The sequence below is a fragment of the Bos taurus genome, chromosome 3, assembly GCF_002263795.3.
Source record: "Bos taurus isolate L1 Dominette 01449 registration number 42190680 breed Hereford chromosome 3, ARS-UCD2.0, whole genome shotgun sequence".
Taxonomy (NCBI): Eukaryota; Metazoa; Chordata; class Mammalia; order Artiodactyla; family Bovidae; genus Bos; species Bos taurus.
In genome coordinates this window covers 16,685,674-16,703,927 of record NC_037330.1, presented here as the reverse complement: position 1 = coordinate 16,703,927, position 18,254 = coordinate 16,685,674, and the positions used below count along the sequence as shown (strand labels likewise).

At 53.7% G+C, this 18,254-nt stretch overlaps 1 protein-coding gene across 1 annotated transcript; it reads left to right on the top strand.

Annotated features, from left to right (window-relative positions):
- The first annotated feature begins 3,519 nt into the window (after positions 1-3,519).
- On the top strand, positions 3,520-17,051 carry NPR1 (natriuretic peptide receptor 1). Its single transcript, NM_001192751.1, has 22 exons — positions 3,520-4,643; positions 5,322-5,521; positions 5,936-6,049; positions 6,459-6,594; positions 6,932-7,023; positions 7,620-7,755; positions 8,123-8,207; positions 9,191-9,311; positions 10,364-10,438; positions 10,596-10,673; positions 11,077-11,181; positions 11,435-11,506; positions 11,614-11,770; positions 12,047-12,202; positions 12,443-12,611; positions 13,562-13,708; positions 13,793-13,916; positions 14,074-14,142; positions 14,636-14,810; positions 15,042-15,140; positions 16,516-16,607; positions 16,760-17,051. The coding sequence occupies exons 1-22, from the start codon at positions 3,914-3,916 to the stop codon at positions 16,820-16,822; spliced, it is 3,195 nt and encodes a 1,064-aa protein (NP_001179680.1). The 5' UTR covers positions 3,520-3,913; the 3' UTR covers positions 16,823-17,051.
- The last annotated feature ends 1,203 nt before the right edge of the window (positions 17,052-18,254 follow it).

The following is an 18,254-nucleotide window of genomic DNA, read 5'->3' as shown; positions in this document are numbered from 1 at the left end:
AGAGAACACACTGGTCATAGCAAACACCCTTTTCCAACAACACAAGAGATGACTCTACACATGGACATCACCAATGCTCAATGCTAAAATCAGATTGATTATATTCCTTGCAGCCAAAGATGGAGAAGCTCTATACAGTCAGCAAAAACAAGACCAGGAGCTGACTGTGGCTCAGATCATGAGCTCCCTGTTGCAAAATTCAGACTTGAAGAAAGTAGGAAACACCACTAGGTCATTCAGGTATGAGCTAAATCAAATCCCTTAGGATTATAGAGTGGAGGTGACGAATAGTTTCAAGGGATTAGATCTGATAGAGTGCCTGAAGAATTATGAACAGAGGTTCGTAACATGTACTTGAGGCAGTGACCAAAACTATCCCAAAGAAAAAGAAATGCAGGAAGGCAAAGTGGTTGTCTGGGGAGGCTTTATAAATGACTGAAAGAAGAGACACGAAAAAGCAAGGGACAAAGGGACAGATAAACTCAACTGAATGCAAAGGTACAGAGAATAGCAGGGAGAGATAAGGTCTTCTTAAATGAACAATGCAAAGAAATAGAGCAGAACAATAAAATGGGAAAGACTAGAGATCCTCTTCAAGAAAATTGGAGATATCAAGCCATCTTTTCATGCAAGGATGGGCATGATGAAGGACAGAAACAGTAAAGACCTAACAGAAGCAGAAAAGATGAAGAGGTGGCAAGAATACATGGAAGAACTATACAAAAAAGGTCTTAATAACTAGGATAACCACGATGATGTGGTCACTCACCAAGAGCTGGACTTCTCGGAGTGTGAAGTCAAATGGGCCTTAGGAAGCATTACTACAGACAAAGCTAGTGGAAGTGATGGGATTCCAGCTGTGCTATTTCAAATCCTAAAAAATGATGCTGTTAAAGTGTTGGACTCAAGATGTCAGCAAATTTGGAAAATTAAACAGTGGCCACAGGACTGGAAAAGATCAGTTTTCATTCCATCGCCAAAGAATGTTCAAACTACCATACAATTGTGCTCAGTATTCTCGCCTGGAAAATCCCATGGATGGAGGAGCCTGGTGGGCTGCAGTCCATGGGGTCGCTAGGAGTCGGACACGACTGATCGACTTCACTTTCACTTTTCACTTTCCTGCATTGGAGAAGGAAATGGCAACCCACTCCAGTGTTCTTGCCTGGAGAATCCCAGGGACGGGGGAGCCTGGTGGGCTGCCATCTATGGGGTCGCACAGAGTCTGACACGATTGAAGCAACTTAGCAGCAGCAGCAGCAACATGATAGCAAGGTTATGCTCAAAATTCTTCAAGCTAGGCTTCAGCAGTATGTGAACAGAGAACTCCAGATGTACACACTGGATTTAGAAAAGGCAAAGGAACCAAGATCAAATTGCCAACATTTACTGGATCATAGAGAAAGCAACAGAATTCCAGAAAAACATCTGCTTTGGCTTCATTGACTACACTAAAATATTTGACTGTGTGGATTACAATAAACTGTGGAAAATTCTTCAAGAGATGGGAATACCAGACCACCTCACCTGTCTCCTGAGAAACTTGAATGCAGATCAAGAAGCAACAGTTAGAATCAGGCAAAACCGGTTCAAAATTGAGAAAGGAGTACAGCAAGGCTGCATATTGTCACTCTGATTATTTAACTTATATGCAGAGTACATCATGTGAAATGCCAGGCTGGAAGAATCACAAGTTGGAATCAAGATTGCCAGGAGAAATATCGATAACCTCAGATATGCAGATACTAAGATTCTAATGGCAGGAAGTGAAGAGGAACTAAAGAACCTCTTGCTGATGGTGAAAGAGGAGAGTGAAAAAGTTGGCTTAAAACTCAACATGATTAAAACTAAGATCATGGCATCTGGTGCCATTACATCATGGCAAATAGAAGGGGAAAAAGTGGAAACAGTGACAGATTTTATTTTCTTGGGCTCCAAAATCACTGCGGACAATGACTGCAGCCATGAAATTAAGACACTTGCTCCTTGGAAGGAAAGCTATGAAACCTAGACAACACATTAAAAAGCACAGACATTACTTTGCCAACAAAGGTCCATATAGTCAACATTATGGTTTTTCCAGTAGTCATGTATGGATGTGAGAGTTGGAGCATAAGGAAGGCTGAGCGCTGAAGAACAGATGCTTTCAGACCGTGGTGCTGGATAACACTCTTGAGAGCCCACTGGACAGCAAGAAGATCAAGCCAGTCAATCCTAAAGGAAATCAGCCCTGACTTTTCATCAGAAGGACTGAAGCTGAAGCTCCAATACTTTGGCCACCTGATGTGCAGAGCCTACTCACTGGGAAAGACTCTGATGCTGGGAAAGACTGAAAGTAAAAAGGAGAAGGAGGTGGCAGAAGATGACATGGTTAGATAGCATCACCGACTCAATGGACAGGAAATAGTCAAGGACAGAGGAGTCTGGTGTGCTTCAGTCCCTGGGGTGGCAAACACTGGGACATGACTTAGTGACTGAACAACAACAAGGACAAATATACACACAGACAATCTTCATATTTATGCCTTCAGCATCTAGTTGGTGCTTAACATGTAATAGGTCCTTTGAAAGTCTACAGTGCAGAAGTTTGCTGATCTTTGGTCCTGAGCGACTGATCCGAACTGAACTGAGGCAGAAGTTTTCAGAGGTTGGTGCGCAATACCGCCAATGACTTCTTCTGGCCACTAGGGAGCAGACTGATTCCACAGCTGTCCTGCCCCGGGCCCAGCCGTCAAGGGCCCCCCAAACACTCCCCAGTATACGCCTCCGCTTGTCATTTCCAACACTGTCTGCCACTGTCCCGACAAATCTCACTTTAATATCCTTTTTAAGACAAACCAAACGCACACGCCCGTAGCGCCCCGAGGTCACACCTCTTGGTTTCAGCGGCCACCCACCACCTCTCCCTCCCGTTCCAACGGCCTTTTGGGAACTAAAGAGTTAACTCCGCCCTTCCACCTGGCCCTTTTTCTCCACTAATCCGCTCAGTCTGGAAGCTGGGAGGTGGGTGACATCCTAGATAGAGTGGTCGCGGGACCCTGGACTACTTTAATTTCTTTTCCAAAAACCGTCACCCTCCTGCCCCACAACCTGACACCCAAACACTCACACCTTCTCCGGCTAAGATCTCAAACCTGCACCTCTTTCTTCCGAGACGGAGCCAGTAGGAGGAGAGGGACAAGGTGGGGCGCAAGAGGCACTCTGTTACTTCCATTTATCTCTGTTCTTCCCATCCCGGTGAGGGAGCCCCTTCTGCGAGTACCGCTTCTCGGAGGGGAAACACATTTGGCCCGCCGAGAAGCGGGAAGAGGATCTAGAGGAAACCGAGTGGGTTGAGAGGCTCGGAGAGTCCACGACTTCGGGGCGGGGAGGAAGGAGTTAAAGATCCAGGCTTGGTTCTACGGTCTCGGAGTCTGGGAGGGGAAGCGGCCGGGAGGGAGGGTTCGGAGCTTGGCTTGGGTCCTCCCCAGTTCCCCTCGGACTGTCGGAGACTTGGGCCGGCCGGACGCCCCTTCTGGCACACTCCCTGAGCCAAGCGCTCACGCACACACACAAACACACTCCCCTTATCCTCCCTGGAGCCCTCTCTCCCATCCTTCTCCACCGAGCGCTCGCTCGCGCTCTCTTTTTCTCTCTCCTAACATACACACAGACACCCTGTGGTTCACACTCGGGTCCTCTCGGCCCCCGCGCTCTCCTCGCACCCACCTGCTCCGCAGAGCCCTGGGCACACCCCTAGGTCGCGCGCCCCTGGCGCTCCAGGCGCGGACTGTCGCAGCTAGAGGGGGAGCGTGCTCCGGGGTGAGCGCCCCCGCTCCGCCCCTCCTCCCTCCCACAGGGGCGCTCCCGGTGCCCGTACCGGCCGCTCAGCCGGAGTGGACGCTTGAGGCCATGGTGGGAGCGCTCGCCCACCATGGTGCCCGCTGAGGCCATGCCGCGCCCCGGGCGCCCCTCCGGCGCCCGCCTGCGCCTGCTTCTGCTCCTGCCGCCGTTGCTACTGCTCCCGGGCAGCTACGCTGGTAACCTGACGGTGGCCGTGGTGCTGCCTCTGACCAACACCTCGTACCCGTGGTCTTGGGCGCGCGTGGGACCGGCGGTGGAGCTGGCCCTGGCCCGGGTGAAGGCGAGGCCGGACCTGCTGCCGGGTTGGACAGTCCGCACGGTGCTGGGCAGCAGTGAGAGCGCGCTGGGCGTCTGCTCCGACACCGCCGCGCCCCTGGCCGCCGTGGATCTCAAGTGGGAGCACAGCCCTGCGGTGTTCCTGGGCCCCGGCTGCGTGTACGCCGCCGCCCCCGTGGGCCGCTTCACCGCGCACTGGCGGGTGCCGCTGCTGACCGCCGGCGCCCCAGCCGTGGGCTTCGGAGCCAAGGACGAGTACGCGCTGACCACCCGCGCGGGACCCAGCCACGCCAAGCTGGGCGACTTCGTGGCGGCGCTGCACCGACGGCTGGGCTGGGAGCGCCAGGCGCTCGTGCTCTACGCCTACCAGCCCGGTGACGACCAGCCCTGCTTCTTCGTGGTGGAGGGGCTGTACATGCGGGTTCGCGACCGCCTCAACATCACGGTGGACCACCTGGAATTCGCCGAGGGAGACCGCGACCACTACACCATGCTGCTGCGCACCGTGCGGCGTAAAGGCCGAGGTGAGAGGCAGGGCACACCCGCCTGGCCGCTTTACCTCCAGGCCCTCCTCGGGACTCTCTCCCGTCTGCACCAAACGTCTCCTCCTCTGGGCCCTTCATTCCTGCCTCGGCCTCCTCCGCCCCGTCCACCTCTGAGTTTCTATTTCCCTGTCTTTCTCCATGGTCCCCTCTCTTCTTCCTAGGCTCGCCTGTATTCTCACCTCCCCACTCCCTCGCCTCCTTCCCACCGATTCCTCCGGAGTTAACAGAAGTAAAAAAGGCCTCCAGCTACCACCTTGACACTTAGTGGGGCCCCGGCTTAGTTCCTAACCCTCTTTTTCTCCCCTATTTCCCGTCTTTTCCCAGCAGCCTCCTTCCCTCCTCCAGCTTCTCCTCCCGGAGCTCCCATATGCCCTCTCGTCTTCCAGTCCCCTCTCCAGCTGGCCCTCCTCTGCTCTCCCTGCTCCACACCTCACCTTCCCCACCTTCAGCTCCACCATTCCTGCTCTCCCTATCTGGCCTCCTTCCTCCTCCCCCTCCCACCACCTTCTCCCTCGGCTTTCTCCTGCTCAGCCTAGACTGAGCCAGGAGTTCCACTTAACCACTACAGGGTCTCAACTTCCTCCCCTGGGCCCGCCAGCTTCAGTTTCTCCTCCATTCCCTGACACCCTGGCTTCCCTGGCTTCTCTCTCTCCCCAGTTATCTACATCTGCAGCTCGCCAGATACCTTCAGAGCCCTCATGCTTCTGGCCCTGGAAGCTGGCCTGAGTGGGAACGACTATGTTTTCTTCCACCTGGACCTCTTTGGGCAAAGCCTGCAAGGTGCACATGGCATTGCTCCCCGCAGGCCCTGGGAGAGAGGAGATGGGCAGGATGTCAGTGCCCACCAGGCCTTTCGGGTGAGGGTTCAGCTTGGAAGCCCAGGCTGTGGGGCTCTGGGTTGCTGGCACATCGCTTCCGGGTCCTGGGTGCCTCAGTGTCTGAAAGGATTCCAGAAAAGGAGTTGTTGATGCTCGCTCGGAGGGAGTTAGGTGACAGAAGGGCAGGGGGCTGGGGCCAGGGGCACATAGAGGGTCGGAGGACTTCAGAACTAGGAGGCTAAAAATATGAGAGAATGCCCTTGAGGCAGGATAATGTTCACATCCCGTCGACATTCTCTGCTTTGATGCAGGCAGCACCTCATGCAGGACATGGGGTCCTATCTGACCTTGAGCTAAGCAGAGGTGCAACTCTGGGAGGTGGGCACTCAGGGTATAGGGAGGACCAGAGTCAGCATCCAACCAGCTCTCCCCTCTCCACTGACTCCTCCTCAGGCTGCCAAAATCATTACATATAAAGAGCCGGATAATCCCGAGTACTTGGAATTCCTACAGAAGCTAAAACGCTTGGCCCTTGAGCAGTTCAACTTCACCATGGAGGATGGCCTGGTAGGAGGGGGTCCTGGGTGATGTGGGCCCCAAATCTCCACTCCACAGCCCTCTGCTGGTCTCTGCCCTGCTTTCTCAGCCTCCCTCCTCTCCCCAGGCCTGCCCTTCTTTCCCTTCCCTTTGCTCCCCTGTCTCTCCTGATGATGGAGGGCGGCACTGACAACTGTTCAACCTCTGAACCTCAAATCTTTATCAGTAAAATGAAGACGATACGTCCTGCCCCACGTGCCTAGCAGGTGTACACAGATGTGTCTTATGAGTAGTGAAATCTCTCTGTCCGTACATGGGTGGGGTTGTTTTCGCCCATCCTCTTTCAAGTTCCCATTACCTCCCATTCCCTGCCCCACAGCACCCCACTCTGCACCCCTCATACTTCCCCCCAGCAGCCCAGCTCTACCTGCCCCTGCAGGTGAACACCATCCCAGCGTCCTTCCACGATGGGCTCCTGCTCTACATCCAGGCAGTGACGGAGACTCTAGCACACGGGGGAGCTGTCACCGATGGGGAGGGCATCACTCAGCGGATGTGGAACCGAAGCTTCCAAGGTCAGGGACTGCAGGTGGCAGGAATGGGCTACCCTGGGGCCCCAGGCAGGAGGCAACAGGAAGCCTCTAGGCCTGCAGTGCAGGTAGTCACTTACACACACCAGTCTCTTCCTCTCCTCCAAGCTGCCTTTAGGCTTTCTTCCCCATCTCCCTAGAGTCATCAAGAAGTCTTCTTAAGTGCCCAACACTAATCATTCCTGCTGATGACACATCTATCTCTTTTATATATATATATATATGCAGAGGGCAAGACAGATAAGATCAAAAGATAGAGATGAGGTCTGGAGTCCCTGAACTTCCACTCTCAAAACACAGCCATCATCCTCCATACCCCCAGGTGTGACAGGATACCTGAAAATGGACAGCAATGGAGACCGGGAGACCGACTTCTCCCTCTGGGATATGGATCCTAACACTGGCGCCTTCAGGGTAAGGTTGTGCCCCCAAGAAGGCACTGCCAACTGGGAGTGACATCTCACCTTCCTACCTCCCTGCATAAGAGTGGACCCTGGATAAAAGCGATCCAGCCAATCTGGAGGAACAACCAGAATGATAGGGACTCAGGTGTTGTCCTTGGGGAGCCCCATGTGTAAGAAGGGAACACAGCCCTGCCCTCAGCAAGCCCCATTTCTCTGAAGGTAGGCAGGATCCCCTCCCAGCAGAGACAGGCTATATTCAGAAGGAGGAGTATATGGTTTAGGCTTGGGAATGTGGACTGAAAACACTGCCTTTTCCTATTTTCTGGGTGCTTCAGTCCCAGATTACAAACTTCCTGAGTGTGGGCCTATGATTCTATATAGAATATAGAAGCGCTTAAGTCACTTTCAAGTTTGTCCATTCTGATAACATGGGGCGTGGGTATGAGGCTCTCTGTATCCAGTCATGCCAGGGGCTCAGTGAGCTGCTGACAGTGCAGACACAGTCTCTGGCAGCGGAGACGGGGTAGGTGAGGGGCAGGACTGCTACCCTGGACAGGAGGCCTCACCAAGGGCCCTTGCCCACCCACCACTCCTGCCCCTCCACAGGTTGTTCTGAACTTCAATGGGACTTCCCAAGAACTGATGACCATGTCAGGGTGCAAACTGAACTGGCCCCTGGGGTATCCACCTCCCGATGTCCCCAAGTGCGGCTTTGACAATGAGGACCCAGCCTGCAACCAAGGTGACTGCCCCTTGCCTTCCTGGCCTCCATTCTGGAGACACTGCATGCTTCCTGTTCAGGGAGTCGAAGAGGTGCTACTCTCTGGCACTGAGGGTTTCCCGCAGAGACTCCGCCTGCCTTTTTTGTCCCTTCATCCACTATCTGAGTTCATTGATTAAATATTAAAAAGTTCTGGGACTTCCCTGGCAGTCCAGTGATTAGGACTCCATGCTTCCAGTTTAGGCATGGGTTCAAATCCCAGTCAGGAGAGGAGCCTGCACGCCATGCAGTGTGGCCAAAAAAAAAATTATATATAAAAAAGTTCTTCTTTCTCCTCTCCAATGTCTATCTCACATCTCTCTTGCTACAACTTGGTCCTCCTCTGTAGACCACTTCTCCACCCTGGAGGTGCTGGCTTTGGTGGGGAGCCTCTCCCTTCTCAGCATCCTGATCGTCTCCTTCTTCATATACAGGTGAGCCTGGGGATGAGGGTGGTGACTGAGGCTGGAAGGCCCAGAGAACCAGTAGCAGAGGAGGTGGCAGGGACCAAGAGTGGAGAGGGAGGGGTGTAGGGACAGCACAGCAAGGCCCAGGGAGATGGGGGAGAAAAGATACTAAAAAGCCCTACAACGAAGAAGGAGGGGAAAGGGCAGAAGCCCTACAACGAAGAAGGAGGGGAAAGGGCAGAAGCCCTACAACGAAGAAGGAGGGGAAAGGGCAGAAGCCCTACAATGAAGATGGAGGGGAAAGGGCTTCCCAGGTGGTGCTAGTGGTAAAGAACCCACCTGCCAATGCAGGAGACTTGAGGAGGGACCAGAGATAGGAGTGGCCAAGGAGGATCTGGGAGATCCAAGAAGAAGCAGATCTGTTGGAGCATCATAGTATGTGGGTTCTGGGCTGAGGCTGGTCTATCCTCCCTTCCTGTTTGTACAGACCAGATGGGAAGCAATGTGTTGGACCCATATTAGTTGAGCAAGGATGATGGCTTGGGCATGTACCAGGGGCTGCACCCAGAGCAGAGAAGAGAGAAGGAAGACTCACTCCTGCCTTCTGGTGGGAGGCTGACAGGTGCAGGAAAAGTTGATGACAGAGGGAAGCAAGGAGGGAGAGAAGAAAATCAGGGCTGGTTGAGCATAAATTGTGTGCCAGGCACTTCCACACACATTTCTTTTCATTTTTATAACAATGCTTTGAAATAAACGTCAAGATCCCCAGTTTCCACATGAGGACTTTTAGACGTGAACATGAGCCTCAGAGAAGAGAAATGACTACCCCAAGGTCCCCAGTGAGGCAGAATTTCACCCAAGCCTCCTGACTCGGAGCTGAGAGGCTGTAACTGCCCCACCCATCTCTCAGCTCCTGCAGAGATCCCAGGGCTCTGAGGAGGGGCTGCTGAGTACCCCCGCCCTGGGTCAGGGGCTCAGACGTGGGCTCAGGTGCAGGTTTCGTGCCCCAGGAAGATGCAGCTGGAGAAGGAACTGGCCTCAGAGCTGTGGCGTGTGCGCTGGGAGGACCTGCAGCCCAGTAGCCTTGAGAGGCATCTCCGGAGTGCAGGCAGCCGGCTGACCCTGAGCGGGGTAAGAGCTCCACTACTGGGGGGACGGGGCTGAGCTGGGTACGGGGGCAGCTGGGTACGGGGGCAGCACCTGACAAGTTAGTAGAGAGCAAGGTTCTCATCCCAGCTCGGCCTTCACTTGCTATGTGACCTTGGGCAAGTCACATACCCTCTCTGATCAGATAAGATCAGATCAGTCGCTCAGTCGTGTCCGACTCTTTGCGACCCCATGAATCGCAGCACTCCAGGCCTCCCTGTCCATCACCAACTCCCGGAGTTCACTCAGACTCACGTCCATCGAGTTGGTGATGCCATACAGCCATCTCATGGTCTGTCATCCCCTTCTCCTCCTGCCCCTAATCCTTCCCAGCATCAGAGTCTTTTCCAGTGAGTCAACTCTTCACATGAGGTGGCCAAAGTACTGGAGTTTCAGCTTTAGCATCATTCCTTCCAAAGAACACCCAGGACTGATCTCCTTTAGGATGGACTGGTTGGATCTCCTTGCAGTCCAAGGGACTCTCAAGAGTCTTCTCCAACACCACAGTTCAAAAGCATCAATTCTTCGGCGCTCAGCCTTCTTCACAGTCCAGCTCTCACATCCATACATGACCACAGGAAAAACCATAGCCTTGACTAGATGAAGCTTTGTTGGCAAAGTACCATCTCAGATAATGATTACATCCACAGAGCCTCCCTCACAGGTCAGTGATAGCATATGTGAAAATACATTTTTTTTAAAGTAAATAATGAGAACCTACTGTATCACACAGGGAACTTCTAGTCAATGCTCTGTGGTGACCTAAATGGGAAAGAAATCTAAAAAAGAAGGGACAGATGCGTACATACATTTGACTCACTTTGCTGTACAGCAGAGACCGACACAACGCTGTAAAGCAACTACGCTCCGATAAATTTTGTTTTCTAAAAAGTAAATAAATGAGGATTTCAGGATGAGCTGAAATTCCACACACTGAGCTGACGTAGGGGGACAGGATGAGGCAGCAGAGCTCAGCCAGCCAGGATGGAGAACTAGGCCCTCTGGCTGACCATCCCTCCTGCACTCCACCCCTTCAGAGAGGCTCCAATTATGGCTCCCTACTAACCACAGAGGGCCAACTCCAAATCTTTGCCAAGACAGCGTATTATAAGGTAAGTCTGGGTAAGACCATTGGTCTTCCGGATGGGGCAGGGCTGTGCTCTGATGAAGGACTGGGGAGGGTTCTAGGGCAGCGGTGGGCTGTCAGAGCAGTGGGGTTCCCAGTGCTGGGCTCTTTCCTCACAGTGACCACCTCCACTCCTTGCTCAGGGCAACCTCGTGGCTGTGAAACGTGTGAACCGGAAACGCATTGAGCTGACACGGGAAGTCCTGTTCGAGCTGAAGCATGTAATGTGCGGAGGGAGGGAGGCGGTGGCCTGGGGAAGAATCTGGGGATGCGGGGAGGTTGGCCCACAGAAGCAGCATGGAGGGACCTCAGCGTATCCTAGGAAAGGGTGGGCCCTAGAGCCGTGGGAGGGGCCCTTGCACATTGTGAGTAGAATCACAGATGGGAGAAGGGCTACTGGAGATTTCCTAGGGGCTCCGCTGGATGGGCTTAGGAAGCAGAGGGAGTAGGGAGCAGATTCTGGGGACAGGTTCTTTCGAACAGGAGTGGGAATCACGGGAAGCTCATACAATGTCTGGAGAGAATACATTGGGACTTAGGAAGAGTGAGGGGTCCCTGAGGGCAGGGGCGATTTGGTGAGGAGTGAGGTCTCTGCCAGGCTCTGATGCTGGCTCTCACCTGCAGATGCGGGATGTACAAAACGAACACTTGACCAGGTTTGTGGGAGCCTGCACTGATCCCCCCAACATCTGTATCCTCACAGAATACTGTCCCCGTGGGAGCCTACAGGTGAGGGTGACAAGGGAGTGTCAGGACACCTGGGTCCAGCCCTGAGTCCGCCCTTGACTGACCATAAGGGAAAGCCTCTCCTTTTTTCTGACCTTTATTTTCCCCATCTGTAAAATGGAAGTGAGGGAGGGTGGTGGCACTAGAGTAAATACGAAGCTTTGTTCTGTTCTGCCAGTTTATGTCAGCGGGACCCCTGCACTTCTCCTCCTGGGGGTGCGTGCAGGGTACAGGGCTGACTCTCACTGTCCTGCAGGACATCCTGGAGAATGAGAGCATCACCCTGGACTGGATGTTCCGGTACTCGCTCACCAATGACATTGTCAAGGTAGGTCAGGTAGAGCACACTGGGTGTGGGGCGAGGGGCCAGGCAGGCCTCTTCTCTGGCCCTGGTTGGAGGTCCCACTCAGACCCCTGCCTCCCCGAACTTCCCAGGGTATGCTGTTCTTACACAATGGAGCCATTTGCTCCCATGGGAACCTCAAGTCATCCAACTGCGTGGTAGACGGGCGCTTTGTGCTCAAGATCACCGACTACGGGCTGGAGAGCTTCCGGGATCCAGAGCCAGAGCAAGGACACACCCTCTATGCCAGTGAGCTCCGCATGACTCTGACCCCTAAACCCCTACGGCTAGCACAGCCCAATAGGGAGACTGATGGCCTGGCCTGTGATGGGCTCGGGCCCACCTTTCCTGACTCCCAGTTCAATTCATCATCAGTAGAAAGCCGAGTCAGACAAAGTCGTCTCAAGCCCCTTCTAGCTCTAGCACCCCATTTTGTCTTCAGATCAGCCCAGCCACATCCTTGTTTCCCGTCACCCCTTAGCTTTGGGGCCCTTCACCCTGTGACTCCTGACCTCTGACCCACAGAAAAGTTGTGGACAGCCCCTGAGCTCCTGCGAATGGCCTCGCCCCCTGCCCGGGGTTCCCAGGCTGGTGATGTGTACAGCTTTGGGATCATCCTTCAGGAGATTGCCCTGAGGAGCGGCGCCTTCCACGTGGAAGGTTTGGACCTCAGTCCCAAAGGTGAGAGGACCACACTTTCCCCTAATGCCGCCACACTCCACTGACCCCAGCTCCAGAGAGAGGGAACCCTGGAAACGCAGCCCCCTTCTCCCCCACTGTGGCTAGTGACCCTGAGCACGGTTGGCCCAGCTCCCTGCGGGGCTTCCCTGGCCCTTGCCCTGGTCCTGGGCTTTCCCACCTGGTTACTCAACAGGCCCCAGGCTGAACCCATCTCTCATCCTCTCTCCCCCCACCACACAGAGATCATCGAGCGTGTGACTCGGGGCGAGCAGCCCCCCTTCCGGCCCTCCCTGGCCCTGCAGAGTCACCTGGAGGAACTGGGGCAGTTGATGCAGCGCTGCTGGGCTGAGGACCCACAGGAGCGGCCGCCCTTCCAGCAGATCCGCCTGATGTTGCGAAAATTTAACAGGTCGCTGGCGTTAGTCCTGGGTCGTCCCAGCCTCCTTCACCCACGGCAGCCACCATGTATCCCACGCTTAAGTCTTATCCCTGTGGTGGCAGAGCCCATGCACAGCCCCCCAGACATATCCTGCTCCAGCCCACCACAGCCCCTCAGCCCCCTTTGCGAATACCGGAGGACCCAGTTGTCCCCACAGCCACCCACTTTTCATACCAGTCTCCTCCCTGGCCCCTTCTCCACAGTCTTCACTGGTAAGCAGAGTAAATGGCCTTCAACCTCCTCCCTTTGCCTCTCTGTCCTCCCTGGGAGCTCCCATCCACCCATTGATCCCCTTTCCCAGTTGCTCTGTGGGGGCCAGTCCCCCAGGCACACCCCTTAGCTAGTCTGTGCCCTCACTCTCTTCTCAATTGATCCCTGTTCCTCTCTACCTCCTCTGTGTGCATGTGTGCTAGGTCACTTCAGTCGTGTCTGACTCTTTGAGATCCTATGGACTATATAGCCTGCCAGGCTCCTCTGTCCATGGGATTTCCCAGCAAGAATACTGGAGTGGGTTGCCATGCCCTCCTCCAGGGGATCTTCCCGACCCAGGGATCGAACCCTCGTCTCCTGGGTCTCCTGCATTGGCACACGGGTTCTTTATCACTAGCACCACGTGGGAAGCCCTCTATCTCCTCCACCTCCTTCTAGCCTACTGGTGTTCAACAATATGAGCAAAAGAGCCAATACGTCTGAAGCTTCACACTTGACCCTGGGGACTCAGGGATGAGTTGGACTTTCTTCTTACCCTCTTCCCCTGCACTCCCATCCTGCTGTGCCCCCCAACCCTGACCATCTCCAGGGACTCTGCTGCAGTATAAGTTAACTTAAGTCTGGGTAGGGTGAGAGCCTGGGGTGGGCACTGCAGGGTTGGGCATGCTGCTCCCCCTCACCACCACCCCCTCCACCACTCCCCTCCCCAGGGAGAACAGCAGCAATATCCTGGACAACCTGCTGTCACGCATGGAGCAGTATGCCAACAACCTGGAGGAGCTGGTGGAGGAGCGGACCCAGGCCTACCTGGAGGAGAAGCGCAAGGCTGAGGCCCTGCTCTACCAGATTCTGCCTCAGTGAGTGCCTGTGCTTGGTGCCCCCGCCAGCCCTGCCCTGGCCCCGGCTCATCTTCTGATCCTGCCTTGTCCCTGACCCCTCAGCTCAGTGGCTGAGCAGCTGAAGCGCGGGGAGACGGTCCAGGCCGAAGCCTTTGACAGTGTCACCATCTACTTCAGTGACATCGTGGGTTTCACAGCCCTATCAGCAGAGAGCACGCCCATGCAGGTGAGTCAGGCACAGATACAGGTGTGAGAGCAGCCAGGTGTGCTGTGCTGGCTTTTCATCTCCATCTCACAGGTCTGCCTTCTGGGTCTGCATTTTCCACCTGAGCCCAGGTGGGGTCCCTTACTCCTCACCCCTTGTGGATTCTCTTTTCTTCCAGGTGGTGACCCTGCTCAACGACCTGTACACTTGCTTTGATGCCGTCATAGACAATTTTGACGTATACAAGGTGAGTAAAGATGGGAAGGAACAGGCAGACAGTTGTGGACAGGGTTACAGAAAAGTGAAGGGTAGAACGACATAGAGCCTTAAGAGAGAAGACTATCCTGAAGAGGGAAATGGCAACCCACTCTAGTATTCTTGCCCGGAAAAGTCCATGGACAGAGGAGCCTGGTGGGTGGCAGTCCATGGGGTCACGTGACTGAGCATGCGCGCATGAGGTGGGTGGAGGGAGATGGCAATAAACAGGTGGAACTAAAAAAAAAAAAGAGAGAGAGAGAGAGATAAAGTAGACCAAGGGACGTGAGCAAAGACAGTGTCACGAGGAGGTGTCACGGGGAGACCCAGGAACCGCCAGAAAAACCGGGCGGAGTATGGAGGATGAGCAAACACAACGGCTGGTAGACGGGTGGACTAGGAGCCAGTGCCCTCTGGGTGACGGCCCACACTGGGAAGAGAAAGTTGGAGCCTTCAGGTCCTGCTCTCTCTCGCGACCCTCACAGGTGGAGACCATTGGTGACGCCTACATGGTGGTGTCCGGGCTCCCGGTGCGGAATGGGAGGCTGCACGCCCGCGAGGTGGCCCGCATGGCCCTGGCGCTGCTGGACGCGGTCCGCTCCTTCCGCATCCGCCACCGGCCCCAGGAGCAGCTGCGCCTGCGCATCGGCATCCACACGGGTGAGGCCGCGAAAGATGGGAGACCAGCCCCAGCGCTCTCCAGCTCTCCCTACACACGCGCATACACCTACAGCTCCTCCTACACACACCCCTGGGCTCCCACGGACCACGGATCCCACCTGCTGCCTCTCCTGGGGCACCCTACTCTAGCCTCACCCTCTGGCCCCACCTAGGTCACCCTCCATTCCTCCCACCTACTCCCCTGAACTCATGGGCTTTCACTCCCTTCAGGACCCGTGTGTGCCGGCGTGGTGGGGCTGAAGATGCCCCGGTACTGTCTCTTTGGGGACACAGTCAACACTGCCTCACGAATGGAGTCTAATGGGGAAGGTACTCTGGGTCCCCTGGGTGGGACAGGGAGGGCAGGAGGGCTGTAGTTGCCCGACTGGCAGCGGATGCCTTCCACTCCCTGTTCTCTCTCTTCCTGAGTTGCCATCTCATAAGGGTTCAACCTGGCCAGGTCACCTTGAGTCTAATCAGAGACGCAGGTCCCAGCTGCTCCCTTTGCCAAACGACAGAAAAGTCTTTCCAGACCAACGTCTGACAGTTTCCAGCAGGAATCTTACCTTTAGGGCCCTCTTGGGTGTGGTCAAAAGGGCTTCAGAGAAGCCCACTTAGGTGTGAATCTCAGTTCTGCAACTGATGTTTCATGTCAATTTGCTACACCTCCCTGAACCCCTGTTTTCCTTATCTGGAAAATGAGAATTAAACATCTACCTCAGAAGAGTTATTTGAGAAAGTCATATAACACGACTAGCACGTAATAGTTGTTCAGCTTGTCTGAGCTTCAGCTGTTTGTCTTTAAAAGGATGATGTCTTGGGGTTATAAAAAACACAGCACAACCCCTGGAACACAATGAGTATCTGATAAATGCTTGCTCGCAGCTCTTCCCTTAGGCTTGCTTCCTGTTGATCTGCTTCCTGCTGTAGTCAACACAATTCAATTCAGTCACCATTTATTGAGCAACTACTGAATACCAGACCCTGGAATACTAAGATTACCTAGACCAGTTTGCTATGGAGTCAAGGAAGGGCTGCGGGGAACAGTAGTCAGGAGGCCTGGGCCTGACCTCAGCAGCCTGCGCAGATCTCCTCTCCAAGGCCTGGGCTCCCTCAACCCTAATGTGAGGGTGCTGAGTTAAAAAACGATGATAGCAACCAATTGTACAGTGCCTCCTAAGTGCCAGATTCTTTTAAAATACTTTATGAATAACATTAAGTTTAATCCACTCAGGAAAACTTTGAGATGGGTCCTGTCACTCTCAGCATTTTGTAGACAAGGCAAATGAGGCACAGAGAGTTAATATTACTTCCCCAGCCGAGTGTCCAAGCTCGGGTTCGAACTAGGCAGCGCAGGCTCCAGTGTCTGAGCCCTTGACCTCTACACTCTACTATAAGCTGTGTTGTCCAATATGGTAGCCTCTGAGGCATTGCATTTTATTTATTTATTGCATTTTAACTATTTCAATTGCAATTTAAATAGCCACATGTGACTAGTGTCTATCATGGTGGACAACACAGCTCTGGAATTCTTAGGGCAAGCCCTGTGTGGTCAGACACCATGTGGAATGGGTGGGACTCTGAATTAGGAGGCTTTCAGGGCTAAAGGAAGGTGGGAAAGCATCTTTCTAGCCCCATGGCCCCCAGTCTCCTGCTCCCAACTCTTGCATCTCTCGTCTCCCTTCTCCTCCCTTATCCTACCCAGCCCTGAAGATCCACTTATCTTCTGAAACCAAGGCTGTCCTGGAGGAGTTTGGTGGTTTCGAGCTGGAGCTTCGAGGGGATGTAGAAATGAAGGTAGAAAAGAAAGTCCCTGCCCTCACGACCCCCTGAGGTCCCTGCAGGGCTCACCTTCCTCCAGGCCCCTTCTCAAGCAACCGTCCCCATTCCCACCATTCGGGAAAGTGGATGTATCACTCCCCACCCCAATGGCCTCTTTTTCCCTCCAGGGCAAAGGCAAAGTTCGGACCTACTGGCTCCTGGGGGAGCGAGGGAGTAGCACCCGAGGCTGACCTGGGTCCCCTCCTGGCCTTCCACTCCCCCCTTCCCTGGGCCGGAGATGACAGAGAGATGCCAGCATCAGCCTGTCCACAGCAACCCCACATTGCCAAACAAGTGGCTTGAATAACTCAGATGTGCTGACCCCAGTGGAGACACCAGATACTACCTCTGACAGAGGACTGGTATGGGGGAGAACTTGGAGCCCACAGGACGGGACCAAAACTCACAGTCATGCCCAGGGAACACACACACACACACACACACACACATACACACGTAGGCACACACACTCACTCTCCATCCTATCCCAGCCGAGGCCAAGGTGGGATGTGGATTCCTTAATCCTCCTGCCCCTCCCTGTGCCCACTGTGACTATTATGGGCGGGGGGGGGGGGGGGGGGGGGGGGAAGAACCCCCTGAGTGGGAATAGGAGAAGGGACTAAACATGGATCTAGGGGCTGGGGGAAGCCCACATCTGGGCCTAGCCCACATGGGCCACAAGCACCCTGAATCCCCCGTGACCCAACACAAGATATTCAGCACATAGGGGAGAAAGGGAAGTACAGAGGGCTGTGGGCTTGCATGCCTTGCTTCTCCTGTGAGTGGAGACCATGAAAATCTTTATTCCAGTGACAGTGTCCTTTCTCGAGCCAGGGTTGCCAAGAAACACAACCATATTCTCTACCCTCAGCTTTAAATAAGACGTTTCTCAAGCTGGCAATTTAATATGTGAGAAAGTTCCCTTCAACTTTGAGGAGCCAGTGTAACAGCCTATGAGTGACCCCAGCAGTGCTGACTCTGTTGGTCTCAGGATCTGTTTACACCCTTAAGAATTACTGAGGGCCCCAAAGAGCTTTTATGTGGGTTTTATCTATCGATATATTCTGTATTAGAAGTTAAAACAGTCTTTATTAACTCATTTAAAATAACTTTAATAAACCCATCACATGTTAATTTTTTACTGCTTTATCAATGACATTCTTGAGAGAAACTGGCTTTGTTTTTTGGTTTTTTTTTGACAATGACTGGTTTGGTGCTACTGCCTTGATTTATGCTAAGACACCAGCCTTATCAGTGCACATAACAACACAGTCAGTAAGGTAAATAAAAAACTTCCCTGGAAATCCAGTGGTTAAGACTCCATGCCCTTGATGCAGGGGCACAGGTTTCATCCCTGGTCAGGAAACTAAGATTCTGTGTGCTCTTCAGTGCAGCCAAAAATGGTAAAATAATATATAATTAGTAGGATTATGGGGAAAAAAAACTTTTTTTTTTTGGCAATGCCGCGCAGTTTGCAGGATCCTACTTCCTCGACTAGGGCTTGAACCCAGGCCACAGCAGTGAAAACACCAAGTCCTAACTACTGCACTGTCAGAGAATTCCCATGAAAATCTTTTTGACCTCACCCATCCCCTGAAATGGAGAAGGAAATGGCAACCCACT

Bases quoted from the DNA above. Each gene is read 5' to 3' on its own strand.
- NPR1 (NM_001192751.1), top strand. From the start codon at position 3,914: ATGGTGCCCGCTGAGGCCATGCCGCGCCCCGGGCGCCCCTCCGGCGCC. The intron at 6,050-6,458 runs GTAGGAGGGGGT...CTGCCCCTGCAG, and splicing joins TCACCATGGAGGATGGCCTG to GTGAACACCATCCCAGCGTC. The intron at 12,612-13,561 runs GTCGCTGGCGTT...TCCCCTCCCCAG, and splicing joins ATGTTGCGAAAATTTAACAG to GGAGAACAGCAGCAATATCC.